General features: G+C 38.2%; 2 protein-coding genes across 2 annotated transcripts; both read right to left on the minus strand.

Moving 5' to 3' along the window:
* Positions 1–1,554: 1,554 nt before the first annotated feature.
* Positions 1,555–5,001, minus strand: tnnc2.2 (troponin C2, fast skeletal type, tandem duplicate 2). Its single transcript, XM_079239381.1, has 6 exons — positions 4,882–5,001; positions 3,921–3,972; positions 3,460–3,603; positions 3,040–3,154; positions 2,772–2,908; positions 1,555–2,141 (listed from the first exon to the last, which is right to left on the minus strand). The coding sequence occupies exons 1-6, from the start codon at positions 4,882–4,884 to the stop codon at positions 2,110–2,112; spliced, it is 483 nt and encodes a 160-aa protein (XP_079095507.1). The 5' UTR covers positions 4,885–5,001; the 3' UTR covers positions 1,555–2,109.
* A 1,813-nt stretch (positions 5,002–6,814) lies between these two features.
* tnnc2.1 (troponin C2, fast skeletal type, tandem duplicate 1) lies at positions 6,815–14,308 on the minus strand. Its single transcript, XM_079239380.1, has 6 exons — positions 13,247–14,308; positions 9,963–10,017; positions 9,548–9,691; positions 8,737–8,851; positions 8,431–8,567; positions 6,815–7,329 (listed from the first exon to the last, which is right to left on the minus strand). Exons 1-6 carry the CDS (start codon positions 13,247–13,249, stop codon positions 7,298–7,300), a joined length of 486 nt encoding a protein of 161 aa, XP_079095506.1. The 5' UTR covers positions 13,250–14,308; the 3' UTR covers positions 6,815–7,297.
* Between the last annotated feature and the right edge of the window lie 1,123 nt (positions 14,309–15,431).

Genomic DNA, 15,431 nt, shown 5'->3' on the forward strand with positions numbered 1-15,431 from the left:
AGTCTTGTTTTAAGATTAAACACGTGATGATTTACAGTTCATCCTATATAAAGTATTTGATCGTCTTAAAGTTCTTGCCCTGCATCTGGAACCAGGTTTGTGCTAAAATTAATGTCAGACTACAAATTCACAGGTAAGCAGCTGTCTGGATAACTGGTTTAAAACACTGGGATAACCAGTAACTACAGCACAGTCATATGACACCCATTAATTTGAAAAAATCTTTTTTTTTATTTTTTTTTTATCAGCAATCACCATTCTAAAAGGTAAATATTAGTAATATATATTAGTATTTCAAACATATTTGTATTAAATATTAGTATTTTATTAGTATTATTTTGTATTTTATGTCTAGCACATGTTATCTTTGCACTGAAACAATGGTGATCCATTATTGCTGGTCAATATGGGGACCAGACACGTGAGGAAAACTGGTTTCCTTACGAGGAGCTTTGGAGGTAGAGATTATCAGGGGGTGGCATGGGATGATGCTCTTTTTTTAAATTTTTAAAAAAATTTTTTTACATTTCATCTTTCCTAAATAATACCAAACAAAATAAAACCAAAAAAGAGAAATGGTAAGAAACTTAAGCTTGCATGAGTGAAAATAGACATGACAATAGTTTCTTTCTTTCTTTAATCAATGGAGTGGATCACACAAGCAAAATAACTAAAAAAAAAAAAAAAAAAAAGTACCAGCAGTACTTAAAAGTACTGGGTAGTTTCAACTAATTGCGGGGATGGGATCCAGCTTCCCTGTAAGCCTGAACTGGATCATGGAGAATGAATGATTTACATTTTTCTCTGCTGTATGTATTTCTTATCAAACTTTGATCTACTCTGCAGAACTAAGCCAATACACTCTTTATTTATTTATTTGTAGCACACATAATGCCGAATGTGGTGTAAAAAAACCCCAACATTTTTCTTGTAAGAAAACTGAGAAGAACTGTGAAATAAGTAAATCATGAGTTGTGTACATGCTCAGGTTAATTAAACAAAGTTTTCTAAGTATAATTTAAAAAATTGTCTATTTGAGGAAAAAATAAGCTTTCGGGGATCTTGTACTGATTATATTGACCATGTTATCATCGTTCATAACCTAATTTCAGGGCAAATTGTCTTTTTTTCTGCATTTTCTGCTTGTGGTTTCCTAACTTGACCATGACCCGTTGATGTGAAGGAGTTGTAATGTAACGAGTTTTTATTTGTCAGGTTTCTGTTTTCTGGCAGTTTTTAAACACAACACACATATTTCTGCTCATCTTCTGACACATTCATTATAAATCCAGAGCAAAATATCCATTTTCTTTTCCTCATTCCTGTTAGCTATTTATGTTTTTCCCCATCTTGTCACCATGGAAACCTCCGTCCTACTTAAGATTTACTGTTTTAAATAGAAAATTAATCGTCATGTTCACAGCCAGGCAAGTTGGACATGGACATGCCTCAACAGTGAAAGTTAAGGTGAGAAAATACTGACAAAAAAAAAAACCACAACAAAACCCCGATTACAGCAAAACTGGCTGTGGTTCAAACAAAGTGGACAAAAAGAAGAAATAAACAGCCTTTATTTAAATTCCTCAAAACAAAATCTTTTTTTTTTTTTTACACAGACCTTAAATATGACAGACCAACTACAAGTGAGCATGTGTTAGTTCATTTATTCTCTTCAAGCAAATTACTTCCTTATACAGCGAAGTATTTGAATAAATTGGTCTAAGCAGCAGGTAACAGGCTGCCCATCTATCTAGACTACATCTAGATTAGAGCTTTACCAGCAAAAACGGGCAGGGAGGCCGCTGGTGCAGGTGGGTGCAGTGAATTTCCTCACTGTAGGCTCACCGTCCTTGCAGAGGGTACAAAGGTTGTCTGCACTCACAAGCAAGTCTAGGATGAGTGGTGCCCAGCCAGTGATCTCCGCCAGGTGTCCTAGCTGTCTGTTGAGGATGTCTACAAGGATGGAGAAGAGAAGCAGTGAACCAGATGGACAGGAGAGAGGGGACTGTGGATGGGAGTTTTGGTGGGTCAGTGGGACATAGGTGGTGCAGATGGATCCAGAAAGGGGGAGTTCACAGGGTGGAGGAATGTCCATGAGTCTTTCTTGGATTACTGCACATTCTCCATCATCTTGAGGAATTCTGGAAAAAAGAAGAGAGTACATTAAAGGTGTATTAACCCCAGGCAGAATTTTTTATCACTTAATTAATGTTATATTTGCTTTATTAATCTGTGTTCGGTTCAAGAGACAGTATTCATGGAATGATGTATTTCGGGTAAAGTCGGAGCGTGTGTGTGTGTGTATGGGGGGGGGGGGGGGGGGGGGGTGCTCTCTGTCCTTGTGTGTGTATGAGTGTGTGGAAAGAGCTTGTGTCTTTATTGTTTTTAAATGTCATATTATCTACTGTTTGTTTTAATCCTATGCCTTGATTTTATCTTTTGGAGCACTTTGTGTTGCCCGTGGCATGAAAAGTGCTCAAGTAATGAAGTTTGATTTGACTTGATTTGATTAATTGATTGTAAATGGTTGCAAATAGTAAATTGAGAAGTTCAATTCATCAATCAAATTAATTAACAAATACGAAAAAAAAAAAAAAAAAAAATCCATCAAGGCAGAACAAGTAAAATTAAGTTGCAGTTTTGTGATTCTTTAGGCTGCAAACTCTGTTTTCATTATTTATATGTGTTATGATGACATGAAAAAGAATCTATTACGTTCATCATCATCATTATCATCCTCATCCTCATCATCCACATCATCACGCGCGTACCGTCAAAGTCCAACATCCCGTCGGAGTTCTTGTCTCCATCCTTGAGCAGTTCATCAATCTCCTCCTCTGTGATGGACTCTCCGGAGCTGCGGATGATTTGAGCGAACTCGTCTCTGTCGATGTATCCGTCGCCGTTCCTGCCGGAAAACACACATGAAGCACGAGCTTGTTGCCATGAAGAGTCACGCGACAGAACAGAACAGGATGATAATGGGAGCAGACGACAGTCTTATCATTCCTGCTGCTGTGCGCAGTCGCAGAAACTCACTTGTCGAACACACGGAAGCACTCTGCCAACTCTTCCTCGCTCTTGCCGGCCTGGTCCTCCTTGAGCAGCCTCACCATCATGACCAAGAACTCCTCGAAGTCGATGGTTCCGCTACCTGAGCGTCAACAAGGTGCCAAAAATGATTTAAGCTTTATCAGAGCAGTGAAACTACTTTTTTAGTACATTTTTTCTTAATGCGCGATGGATCTGGGTAAAGCAATGGCATGACATGATCTGACAACCAACAATTAAAAAAAAAAACCAAGAAGTTGGGATAAATTAGTGATGTTGGAGCACTTTAAATCATAAAAATATCTCCGCTAACGGATGAAAATAAGTTAATATAAACTGGGTAAAAAGGGTTTTTACGCACGAATGGCTGCTGTGTTGCTATAAGATTTACTTTTATTTGTTGCTCACCGTCCTCATCGACCTCCTCAATGATCTCATCCAACTCTTCTCTTGTCGGATTCTGGCCCAGCATCCTCATCACGGTACCCAACTCCTTGGTGCTGATATCACCGCCACCGTCGGTGTCGAACATGTCGAAGGCGGCCTTGAATTCTGGAGAAATAAGATAAGGAGGAATGTTTCTGTGCTCCAAACTGGCCCGATTTATTTATACTATTCAGCTTTCGATCGTTCAGTTTAATTGGTTTAGTAATGACGCAGAATCATTTGGCTTTTTGACGCCTAAGCAGGTGTTGGCCTGATCTGAGCAGAGAGGAACTAAAATCCTCCCATTTAAGGAGCCATGATGTTAGAAACTTGGTCATTTGGTCGGGCTTTCCGGGGTTTTTTTTTTAAACCAAAACCTGTATTTATATGGCAGATAACCTAATATAACTCATGTATGAGAGCAGGGATGTGTAGCTACTCACCAGCCAACATTTCCTCGCTCAAGTAGGAGCGGGCCTCTTGTTGCGCGTCAGTCTGGAGGAAAGAAGGAGCCACTCCATCATTTCAGTTTTTACCAACTTCATCCATAATTCTGCAATTATTTCAGTTCACTTCTTGATATTGATTCTACATATTCTTCCCATAGATTCCTAATTAGGCGTTTTCCTAAAATCTTTTTATTATTAATTTAGCTAAACTTGATTTATGTTTCACAAAAAAAAAGAACTAAAAAGTGAAAATGTTTAAAGTCAATATAAACTACTCAAATGGGAACAATAACAATGATTGAGAGAGCAAAGAGAACAAATATACTTTTACCCATGACACAGGCAAAACATTTGAAATTTGAGGGACATTTTAAAATATTTTAACTTTTGTTTTAAATTATAATTCCTGTTTTAGATGGCACAAAGCAGCATGTATTCATAAGCCATGTGATGTAAGATACAGCAGGCTCTGACTTGGAAATAAAGCATTCTAACTTGGTGAAAATACTTCGGCTATTTCAGGCTCAACACATTAGACTGGCTGTATATGGCCTGCAGACATCCAATCCCCTGGAATTTGACTCCTAAGCAGAATCTGCACTTTCATAATTGACGCTCGTTCTGCTTCTCAGCATCTCGCACTGTTTGGTATCAAGTCCATTAGCAACTATATGAATTTACACCTTTATTAAAATTAATCACAATCACACAAACATATAGCATGTCTGTGAATTAAATAGAAAATATAATAATATATAAATTTAATTTGGAAAAACAAAAACTGACTGAAGGAAGCTACATCCCAGCAAGCAATTCAGCTATTTTTACACGTCGCCATGCCTTTATTAATCATTCATTAACATACTCTGGATGAATTCATGGCTAATGAATGCCTGGTTTATAGATAAAAGTGGATAAGTTCATCTGATCATTTTGCACAACTAATTTGTCTTACCATGTTTGTGGATTAGCTTTTCCCCCCCAAATATCCAAGGAAAACAGAAAAGCCCAAAGGAGTGGTCAATCCGTGTGCACCCCAACAGAGAGACTAGACGGCAAGACAAGGTTCAGACACACTTTAAACGGGACAACTTGGTCCCGCCCACTGCCTCTCACAGGCCTCCAGATTTAGTATCCTGAACTTTTAGGGTTCTGGGGCCAAGGCAAGCCAATCACACCTTGAAGAGTGATGCCGTAATGTATTGAAGTTGCATATAGTTGAGAATGCAAAATAATTAAAATGTGAGGAAATTCAACAGCAAAAATGAAAATTTTGGGGGAAAATTCCAGAATTCATTTAATAATTTAGTGTTTTTGTCTTTGGATTTGCTAAAAGTCAGATATCCAGGAAGGGACATGGGAAAGAGCTCACCTGGCAAAACAGCACGCACCTTTAAAACCTCATTTTCACAGTGAGGTGATATTCTGGAAAGTCCTTAAAGCAGCATGTTGCTGCGTTGTCTGAAATTAACCACTGCAAAATGAAAAAATAGCAAATCTGCAGGTCATTGCCCACTGGATTTCTGTTCAGGCCTTGTAAACATATGACAGAGAACAAGAAGATGGGGTGGGGGGGCTTCCTCATCACTGGATTTCTAAATAAGTTGTGGCTTTTGTGATGATGAAGTTTCAATCTGGCCATGAAACTCTAAACCAAGAGAAAAATGCTTCAGGGCCAAACCCCTTCTCACCAGTCCTGACCCCTCCTTAGCCGTGCCCTGAATAGCAGGCGGACTGCAGACTGAGAGGGGGTGGGGGGGCAACGAAAGCATCCATGCATCAGGTGGTGCAGTGTCACCTGAAAAACACAACCTGTTGTTCCTAATTTGGTGCGCAGTTCCTAAAGGGTGGGATCTGGAGTATGAAGCAAAACAACTCAGAAGAGGTAACCAAGAGGAAAGGGGCAGGGATTCTGCTTCGCTGGAGTGGTGGGGGCCTTGCAGGCTATAAACCCTGAGGGAGACCAGCCCTGTTCCAAAGGGAGAATGAGCTCAGCCTGTAATACCAGCAGCTGCTCGGCTTCGCCTCTCAGGCTGGGGTTGAGGCCCAGGGGTCACTGATTCTGTGCTGGGAGACTTCTTCATGAGACTGATAGCAAAGTTAAAGGGACCAGTTTGAGCCTCGCACCTTAAAGTTTCATCAGAAATGACAGCTGACTTGTGCGAGGTTAGGAGTTTGGAGGTTCTTCCATTCGTTTATCTATATTCTTAACCGCTTAGTCCCATTCAGGGTCATGGAGAAGCTGGAGCGTATCCCAGCAGTCACTGGGCAAGAGGCGGGGAACACCCAGGACAGGTAGCCAGTCCCTCGTAGGTTATGAGGTTGTAACGATGCAAATCGGGAGGGGGGGGGGTTCGGCAAATAGGTTTCTTTGCTTTTGAAATTAAATCATGCAGATTTAACTGCACTGCAAAAACTGAAATCTAAGTAAGATTAAAAATCTTAAATTGAGTACACATATGCTTCTTTTTTTTTTAAAAAGGGAAGATAATTCTTGGTTTTTATGCCAGAGAATTCCTCTTGTCTTAGGAAAATTTTCATTTGTTTTGGGAAGTCTTGACAAGCCAAATTTTCTTGTTCTGTTGACAGATATTTTATCTTATTATGAGCAACATTTACCTAATTTTTGTATATTTTTTCTTGTTTTTTAAGGCTGAGTTTTTGCAGTGTGGCTCTTTATTTAGTGAGGGCAACTGGGTTTAGAAAGCGCATGGATGGTTTTGTCAAGGGAATGATTACAGTATCTGTGGCCATGTGTGTGATGATTTTAAAGACAGGCAGTAATATTCTGGCAATTTACAATAAAGCCAGACGGGATTAGAAAAGGAGCAACACACTGATGTTTGTTAAGAATGTGTGCAGAAGAATTAGCAAAACTGAACAATAAGTGGATGAAGAAATTTGGTTTATTCAGAAAGCACAGATCAGGTGGAGAAGACATTCAGTTCTGAGGGTAAGTAGGAGGAGGGCAGGGGTTGAAGCTAACCGGTGTTGTATTTCTGGAGGAAAAAGCAGCTGCCAAGATGACAGCTGGGCTGCAAAGGGGCGGCCGGGGAAAAACGCCTTCGTCTTAAAAGGTTTGAATGGATATTTATAGATATCGTCAGCAAGCTTCTGGGTTTCAAGAGAGGAGACGAAGGACTGTGTGTGTGTGTGTGTGTGTGTGTGTGTGTGTGTGTGTGTGTGTGTGGTGGTGGTGGTGGGGGGGGGGGGTACATTTGCATGCATTTAGACAAATCCAGTAGATATGACATTCATATTTTGGGAGGGTTTTACAGTGTGTAGAGTTTGCTGTATGCAGATTCCGCAGAAGTGACTTGTAGTTTGTTCTTTCTGAGAATCGATCACCAAGGAATGTAGTGTTGGTCTCATTACTGGACGTTCTCCATCATCTTCAGAAACTCTGCAGAAAAAAACCCCAAAACAAATAGACAAGAAAAAGTGTTAACCCTTTAAAGGCCAACCTTCGACCCACGGAGCAGAAAAGTCTAATTTTTAAAATCTAAAGTCTTTTTTCGGCCAGAGTGCTGATTACGTATTTGATCTTTAATTTTACAGTCCTATTTCAGGTTTTATTTCCTGCATTTTTAGAATATAAGGAAATAGAAAGAGACTGCAAGTGAACACATTTGAAGGATAATTATATGAAAAATCTGAGAATTTGAGAATACATACATTTTTTTCAATTCTAAAAGGAAATATAATTCCAAGCTTTTTCTAGGTTATGTCAATAAATGTCATTTTGAGAAAATATTTTCAAATAGCTGAATTTAAATATTCAGCTATTATATATATACATTTACATATAAATGTATATATACACATGGTGTCCATAAAGTTTCTATAATTTAAAACAAGTATTAGAAAGACAAGTGGTTACATTGAGTAATGAGATTACCTCCATGTACACCGTAGTTATCAGAGTTTTAAATAACATGTAGGTGTATTTCAGACACCCATTTCTCTTTAATAAACCCTAAAGATGCTGCTCCGTAAGAAAATGGGTATTGTGGTTCACTGAAACAAAACTGGACAGACAGTCAGCGAAACTACAGGAATAATCATGGATGATCTTCATCATAACATTCTTCAAGGAAATACATGGACAGTGTTGGATAAAAGGAGGAGTGGACGAACATCAGAAGAAAACAGACTCAGAGGTCTGTAAACTGGGACCAAAAAACAAAAAAAGTCACAATCTGCTCTTTTTTTTGTGTAACTTTCAGAGAATATCTGTTCATTTGCTTTTTTAATTCATTTACATTGTAAAGAAACTTTATGAACACTTTACATTCTTCTTAACACCTTATGAACTGTGCATGTATAAAATAAGCAAAAGAAATTAAAAATCGATATCCTTTTGGACTGCCGTCCTCGTATTTGTTGTTATCAAGTTATGCTAATGATGCTAATGCCATAGCATCGGAGAATCACATCCAATTTTTTCTCTTAACACAGGTTATGTTAAGTCCATATGTAACTTCTTCTACAAGTCGTATCTTACCATCAAAATCAATTTTTCCATCTTTGTTTGTGTCTGATTCACCAAACATCTCATCAATATCTTCCTCTACGACTGGTTCTCCAGTGAGATGGAGGATATCTCCAAATTCCTCCCGATCAATGAAGCCATCTCCATTCCTGTGGAAGTAAAGCAGCATCTGTTTTATTTTACATTTGTCTAATATCATCCAACAATCGCAAGGCATTGACTTTCAGCAGACAGTCGTTCATATTTCTACAGCTCAGGCACATTTTCATCATTATATTCTAGCAGAACCAACTGTGACCAGGTTAAAAAGTGTTATACTTGTCAAAAATACGGAAACACTCTGAAAGCTCTTCTTCACTCTTTCCAGCCTGGTCCTCCTTTAGCTGCTGCACCATCATGACCAAGAACTCCTCAAAGTCGATCGTCCCGCTGCCTGAGGGAAGATGAGGTGAATCAGTGAGGACATGGAAGCTGCGTGCCTGCAAGTCTCATATCTTCCATCTCTTCCCTACTTTTACTGCCTGAAATAATCTTTTTATATCAGTTTTTTATTTTTAAATTGTTTTTAGATTTATTAGAGGATATTTGAGAAGAAAGGAAACTATATTTTGTCGATTTGTCTGGGGAGTTGCCACAATGTGACCTTGAGTCTTGGGTCAGTATTAGAGCAGGTTATATTATATATACATATAATATATATATTATATATATTAAATATATTATAGATTATCCAACATAATATTATTATATTATAGAGCAGGTCAGTATTCATCACAAGATCTGAAGCACCGATCTCACACTCTAATCCTCGAAACCAGAATCCTGCATCCTTTAGCTGTTACCCTGCTTCAACATTCCTGACTCTAATTAATAGATCATTTTGTAGAATTTCACAACATGCACTTGGATCCATTTAATTTGAATTGTGTGTGTTAGAGCAGGAAAACATCTAAAAGCTGCCAGACAGTGGTCTTCCATCTCAGTTTGAGATACTTGGTCTAAAGTCTGAAAGAAATATGCATATCTTCATTTGTTGCTCTGAAGACCTCAAAATGTGTCTAAAAGATGCATTTTGTCTGAAAGGTACAAGTTTGCAATGGTATGAAATTAGTTTGTAGAATATTCTTACCGTCCTCATCCACCTCCTCGATGATGGCATCCAGCTCCTCTCTCGATGGATTCTGACCCAGCATCCTCATCACCGTTCCCAACTCCTTGGTGCTGATGTCACCACCTCCATCTGTGTCAAACATGTCGAAGGCAGCCTTGAACTCTGAGCAAAGAAAAACAGAAAAAGTTCAAAGTTTGATGAAGGGAAAGCAGCAAACCAAAAGCTGAGTTTTTGTAGTCAATATCAAAGAAAGAAGAAAGAAACAAAACAGGAGTCGTCGCACACAAACACTGAACATTTTACTCTGATTGAATGACTTAATGTTGATTTTGCGGATCTGATCAATACAACAGGAGGGTAACATGTGAATCTATTAAGGAGCTGCAACGAAGGTGATGCAGAAACTCATTTATGTAGCTGAGAGACGACAAACCTGCAATCATCTCCTCAGTCAGGAAGGAGCGGGCATCGCTTTGGGCATCAGTGGGCTACAGGAGGAGCGAGAAGAGCTGAGTTAGAGTCGTTTGTAAAATAATAAAGACAAACAATTCTGAAGAAAGTTTGATGGGTGCCAGTGCAGCTCCTGCCTGCTGACATGTAAACTGGCTGCTATGGGGGAGCATCCATGATGGAATCCAGAAGTCACCAACAAGGAGCTGCTGTTTAACTGGTTTATGCAGTAATGGATCAGATAAGTGTGTGAGGGGAGGGTGTGGTGGGGGGGTGGGCTGTGCACAGACATTATATCAGGGGTGTCCAAAGTCGGTCCTCGAGGGCCGCTGTCCTGCAGGTTTCCCATGTATTCCTGTTCCAACACATCTAGCTTTCACTAAATGGATCAAACAGCCAATGACGTGCACAACTGATCAAGCTCTACTACTAATTAATTTGAATCAGGTGTGTCTGAGCAGGGATACATAGAAAACCTGCAGGATTCTGGCCCTCGAGGACCGGAGCTGGACACCTCTGCATTATATCTTATATGGGGAGACACCTATATTATATTATTGAGAGATCATAGGACTTGATTGACAGACGTTTAATGTAAACAAATAATCTGTCCTCAAGCAGCATGAATGAGGGGTCATTATTTAAAATAGAAGTTTTAAAGAAATGTGTGTGTGTGTGTGTGTGTGTGTGTGTGTGTGTGTGTGTGTGTGTGTGAAGAGCTGTGTTGTTTGTTCAGTGGGCGCATTTTATTGTTGTGTATCTCATATTTGACTGATTTTCGAAGGTGTGTGTCCATTGCAACATACACAACCATTTACTTGAAAGGTTGCTATGACGACACAGCTTTTTCTCACTCAGAAGCAGACACAAACTTCAAGTTTTCAGATCATTTATGATTTGGCACGCCCTCCAAGCATGCACAACTAAAAACTTGAACTGTGCGTGACACAAAAGTCTGCCAAACACAAGTTTAATACTATTACATGTAATGTAATGTAATAATATTACATTAATGTAGCATTCTACTGTTTTCTAAGCTATATGTCAGGTCAGTGATAAAATCAATGTTGTAAGTTACTTCAACATGTTTTACAAGATGGTCATGTTATTTTGCTCAGTGTCCTTCACTTTACGCTTCAGACAAGGCAAATGGGGGGTGGGGGTAGAGGGAGGTGTGGCTCATGACACACTTTGTTTTGGTCTACACCATGTGTGTAAATACCCAGTTTGATCACAATGCAATATTATAACGATTTAATTGAAAGCAGTTCACCGTTTGCCAATATCTCAAATTCATTTACGATCCGAATTAGATTTTTATTTAGGATTCACTTATTGATATGAAGTAACTGAACACAGTCATTTCCAGTCCCATCAAATTCACAAAAAGCAGCTAGAATATAGTTTAACAATTTTATTCCTTAGCTTTGGTATTTCAATGAATTCTTTTAAATAATAAAAGAATCTTTCTTATAACCAAACAGATGAGTAATAACCAGAAAACGATGTGCCAGGAGACTGAAAATACAGCCATTTTTCAAAATAAAACTGCATTTAAAAACAGTGATTGCATTGATTTTTCAATGATGTTTGCAATTTAGATTGAGGTCATTGGCTCATTGACCACATGATCAGTGTATTGTTACACACCAGCAAACCTCACAGTGTAATGATTTAGCTATTTGCTCCTTTAAATTCAGTCAATAAAAGTACAGTCTATCAGAATAAAAGCACATTAAACATAGATGCACATTTACTTTGCGCTGCCTGAAAAGGTTCTTATAACTAACAACAAGCAACGAAACACTCAAGGCAGTTTAAAATAGTTGTCCCTAATGGTTATTGGCATCCTGCAAATTTGTTTGTAAAAACATTTGAAGAACTTCTCCTCATGCTTGAACCCAGAGACTCAGATATCACAGATAAAGTGATATCTGTAGGCTGTACATCAGAAAGATGACAAGCTTAATCCTCAGCCAGCTGCCCGAGCTTGTTAGTGATAGATGTGACGCCTGTTGTCTCAAACCACTTCTGGCCTTTATTTATTTAACAAATGAATTCTGTTTTTATATTCATTTTTATTCACTCACAGTTATGTACTTTTATATGATCTATTATTAGTTTTTTGTTCGTAACCTGGCTATTATTTAATAGTTTTCTTTTTATTTCAGTCTTTTGTTTTTTATTGTTTTTCTGATTTTGCTCCAGTATTTCTTTTTTATATAATTGTGCATAAAAAGAAGCATCAAAGGGCTAAACTGAAATGCAAAATAAGGCTAAATATGCATCCAATTAATGTTTCTGAAAAGAGTTAAAATTTTTACACAGAATTTGGTTTTAACATGATGATTGCATTTCTGCTCTTTAATAATCATAGTTTGTTTTCTTATCCAATTTTTTAAGCATAACAAGATTTATTCTTGACAACGTTGGCTTATTTGTAATTTTAATTGTCTAGTAAGCATAATATGTTTTCTTTTCAAGATGGTCGAGTGCTGATTGTGTTTTATGGGGGGATGCTGCTGAACACGAAGATACAGTCATTCAATCTATCTAGCTTTGATTCCCCGGTCATATTGTAATCATATTTCCACCTGATTTTTCAAGAGAAAAGTCACAAATTTTCCATCTTTTCCATCTTTGCTTGGTTGGACTTTAAACCTATGGTGAAGGTTGTGCAAAGCCACCATTCAGTTCACTTAAAATCTATTTTTAAGGTGAGACTTGGGAAGGGATTTCAGAGGGATTTTGTCAAGGTCCTGAGTAAGGACAGTTGGAAAAAGCAGCGCGTCTTCTCACTTTACTCAGCTGTGTGCTTTCTATCTTTAGTATAACTCCTTTCAATCTAAATATCAATCCCACTGGGTGGAGTAACAAAACGATGGAACACAAATACAGTCTGGAAACACTTTGCGGGGAAAAAATACAGAGATTTAACAGAACAGAAAATGTTTTATGTCGCAGGTTGTTACAGAGAAACTTTGTTAATGGTATGCCTAAAAGGAAATTTCCAAAGATTTTAGGAATTCCATGAAACAAAACAAAAAAATATATCATTATTACCAGTTGTACTCCAGAGAAAGACTTGTAGAGTAATTTTAGTCAAGTAGAACAACTTTGACTATGTTTCACATAAGTTTATCTTTTGTCTGCCATCTTGTTTTAATCCTCATCAAAAAAATCAAGAAAACAAACAAAACAAAACTCAAATATTCATTAAAACTAAATAAGCTTGCATTTGTCCATATCAGTTTTTTGGTTTCTTACCATGGTGGCCGGCTGTGCTGAACAAAAGACACCAGAGCAAACACAGGTCAACTGTGAAAGAAAGTCCCCCTCCTATACAGTTCAGGTAGCCTTTTGACTTCGCTCCACTCCATAAATACACTCTCATCCATCTCCAATATGACTAAAATCAGCCAGGATTGGTCACCGATCCCTCCTCAGATTAGAACTAGCCAATCAAATCCAACTTTAGTTTGCGCTGTATTACAATCTTCTGCTGGACATCCCCTTGTGGGGCGCACTAGCCAAGCCCCCCGTTTAGATAACAGACACTGACATACAATTAAAAAAAAAAAAGAAAGACCTGGACAGGCACCAGGCAGCTGGAGGTTATTTTGGCACAGGATCAACAGTGTATCTAAGTACAGTCGGACTCTTGATCTCACATACTGTGCAGGAAACAGAGCCCACCCCCACACACACTCACACTCACACATACATGGACATCCATGGATTAACACCTCCCTGCATGCATATTTCACAGTGCTTATTAACGCATCTATCACCCAGTCTTGCAAGTATTATTTCTGTAACTTAAGACACATACAAACGGACTGTCCCACTTTTATCACGTTTGTCATGTCATCAGCAAGTAAACAAACAAACATCAAGCTATGTGAAATCTGGGTGCACAGCATGACAGTAAATGACATTAAAACTGAAAACCTCATTCAAGAGTCTGATATTTCTAGTTTGAACCATTCAGATTGTTCCACCACATGGGGGCCTGGGGACTGACACATAGAGCTCCAGGCCTGGCTCTGGTCTGGAGGAGTCCTGCTGGATAGGCACTGTGGTTGGTTGGGCACCAAACCCACCAAGACTTTGTGATGTCACCTGTCACCCTTACGTTTCTGATAGTTCCCACTGTCGCCATCTTGGCAGCGTCACATCAAGAAGTAGAGCTGATAACATAATATAATAATATTATGTTGGATAATCTAAGCCGTTGTGTGTCACAGATTTTTAATATCTAAGTATCCCCTATTTTTTGAACAGCCACAGGTGGGACAAATACCTGTCAGATTTCACAGAATTTCACAAAATAATCCCAGAATCTCAACACTGTTAGTGTGTCCAGGATCTTTCCCAGACACTGGGCGGAGGGTGGGACTTACATGTTGCTCTCCTATCAAAACTTTTCACCTCTCAACACAGCCAATAAGAACACTATTCAGGTGTAGTTACTTTGACTAAATCATCAAACAAATGGGTCATTTGTGACAAAAAAAAAAAAATTAAAATAGACAAATAATACAACATCATGCTTTTTTCCTATAGAGTAAACAGGTTTGCACTTATATAGTACTTTCCCAGTCATTTTGACCAGTCAAAGCACTTTACATTACATGGCACATTTACCTATTCACATACTGAGAGTATAAGAATCAGCTGTCCAAGGACACTTCAGCATGTAGTCAGGAGAAAACTGGAGTCAATCGCCACACCTTCCTTTGAAAGATGGTTGCTCTTCTTCCTGAACTACTGTCCACAGATTTATACTCCACTAAGTATCACTATCAGGCAACATGGCATTCTTTTCCACTGTTGTTCACATACTCAGTTTGACCTTCTCATGCAACCAGATGAGAGCAATAAGATAACTGGACAACACGGCTGTGAGAAGATTGACTGTGTGCATAATACATGTAGCAAGAAAGAAATTACACACAAAAATTCATGTTTTACACACATTTTTTTTTACACATTGAACTTCATAAATCTTATAGTTTTGCATTCAAAAGGCTCTTGTGCATTCAAAATGTGTGCACAAATCGCCCGGTACACACAGACAGAACTGCATTTATTTATTTATTGATTGATTGATTGATTTTTTTGTTTTATTTATTTATTTTAATTATTTATTTTATGTATTTAATTAATTAATTAATTAATTAATTAACCAGTGCATCTGGTTAACATAATCTGATGTTTTCAAATACTGAACTAGGTAAACCAAAAAGTAAACTCTTCAGAAAACACTGCTGCACTCAGCGAACAATCTGAAAGACATCTGTACAAAATTATGGCTTTATAACTAACTTTTATTTAAAGATTATTTTTGTCATCCTGAAAGTTCCATACCTCTTTTGTTTTGCCAAACCCTTCTCCACCAGCAAACACTTTCTCCTCTAAGCAACGAACTCCTTCTCTCCATTCCTTATCA

Source organism: Telmatherina bonti (assembly GCF_933228915.1).
Source record: "Telmatherina bonti genome assembly, chromosome: 4".
NCBI classification, from domain to species: domain Eukaryota; kingdom Metazoa; phylum Chordata; class Actinopteri; order Atheriniformes; family Telmatherinidae; genus Telmatherina; species Telmatherina bonti.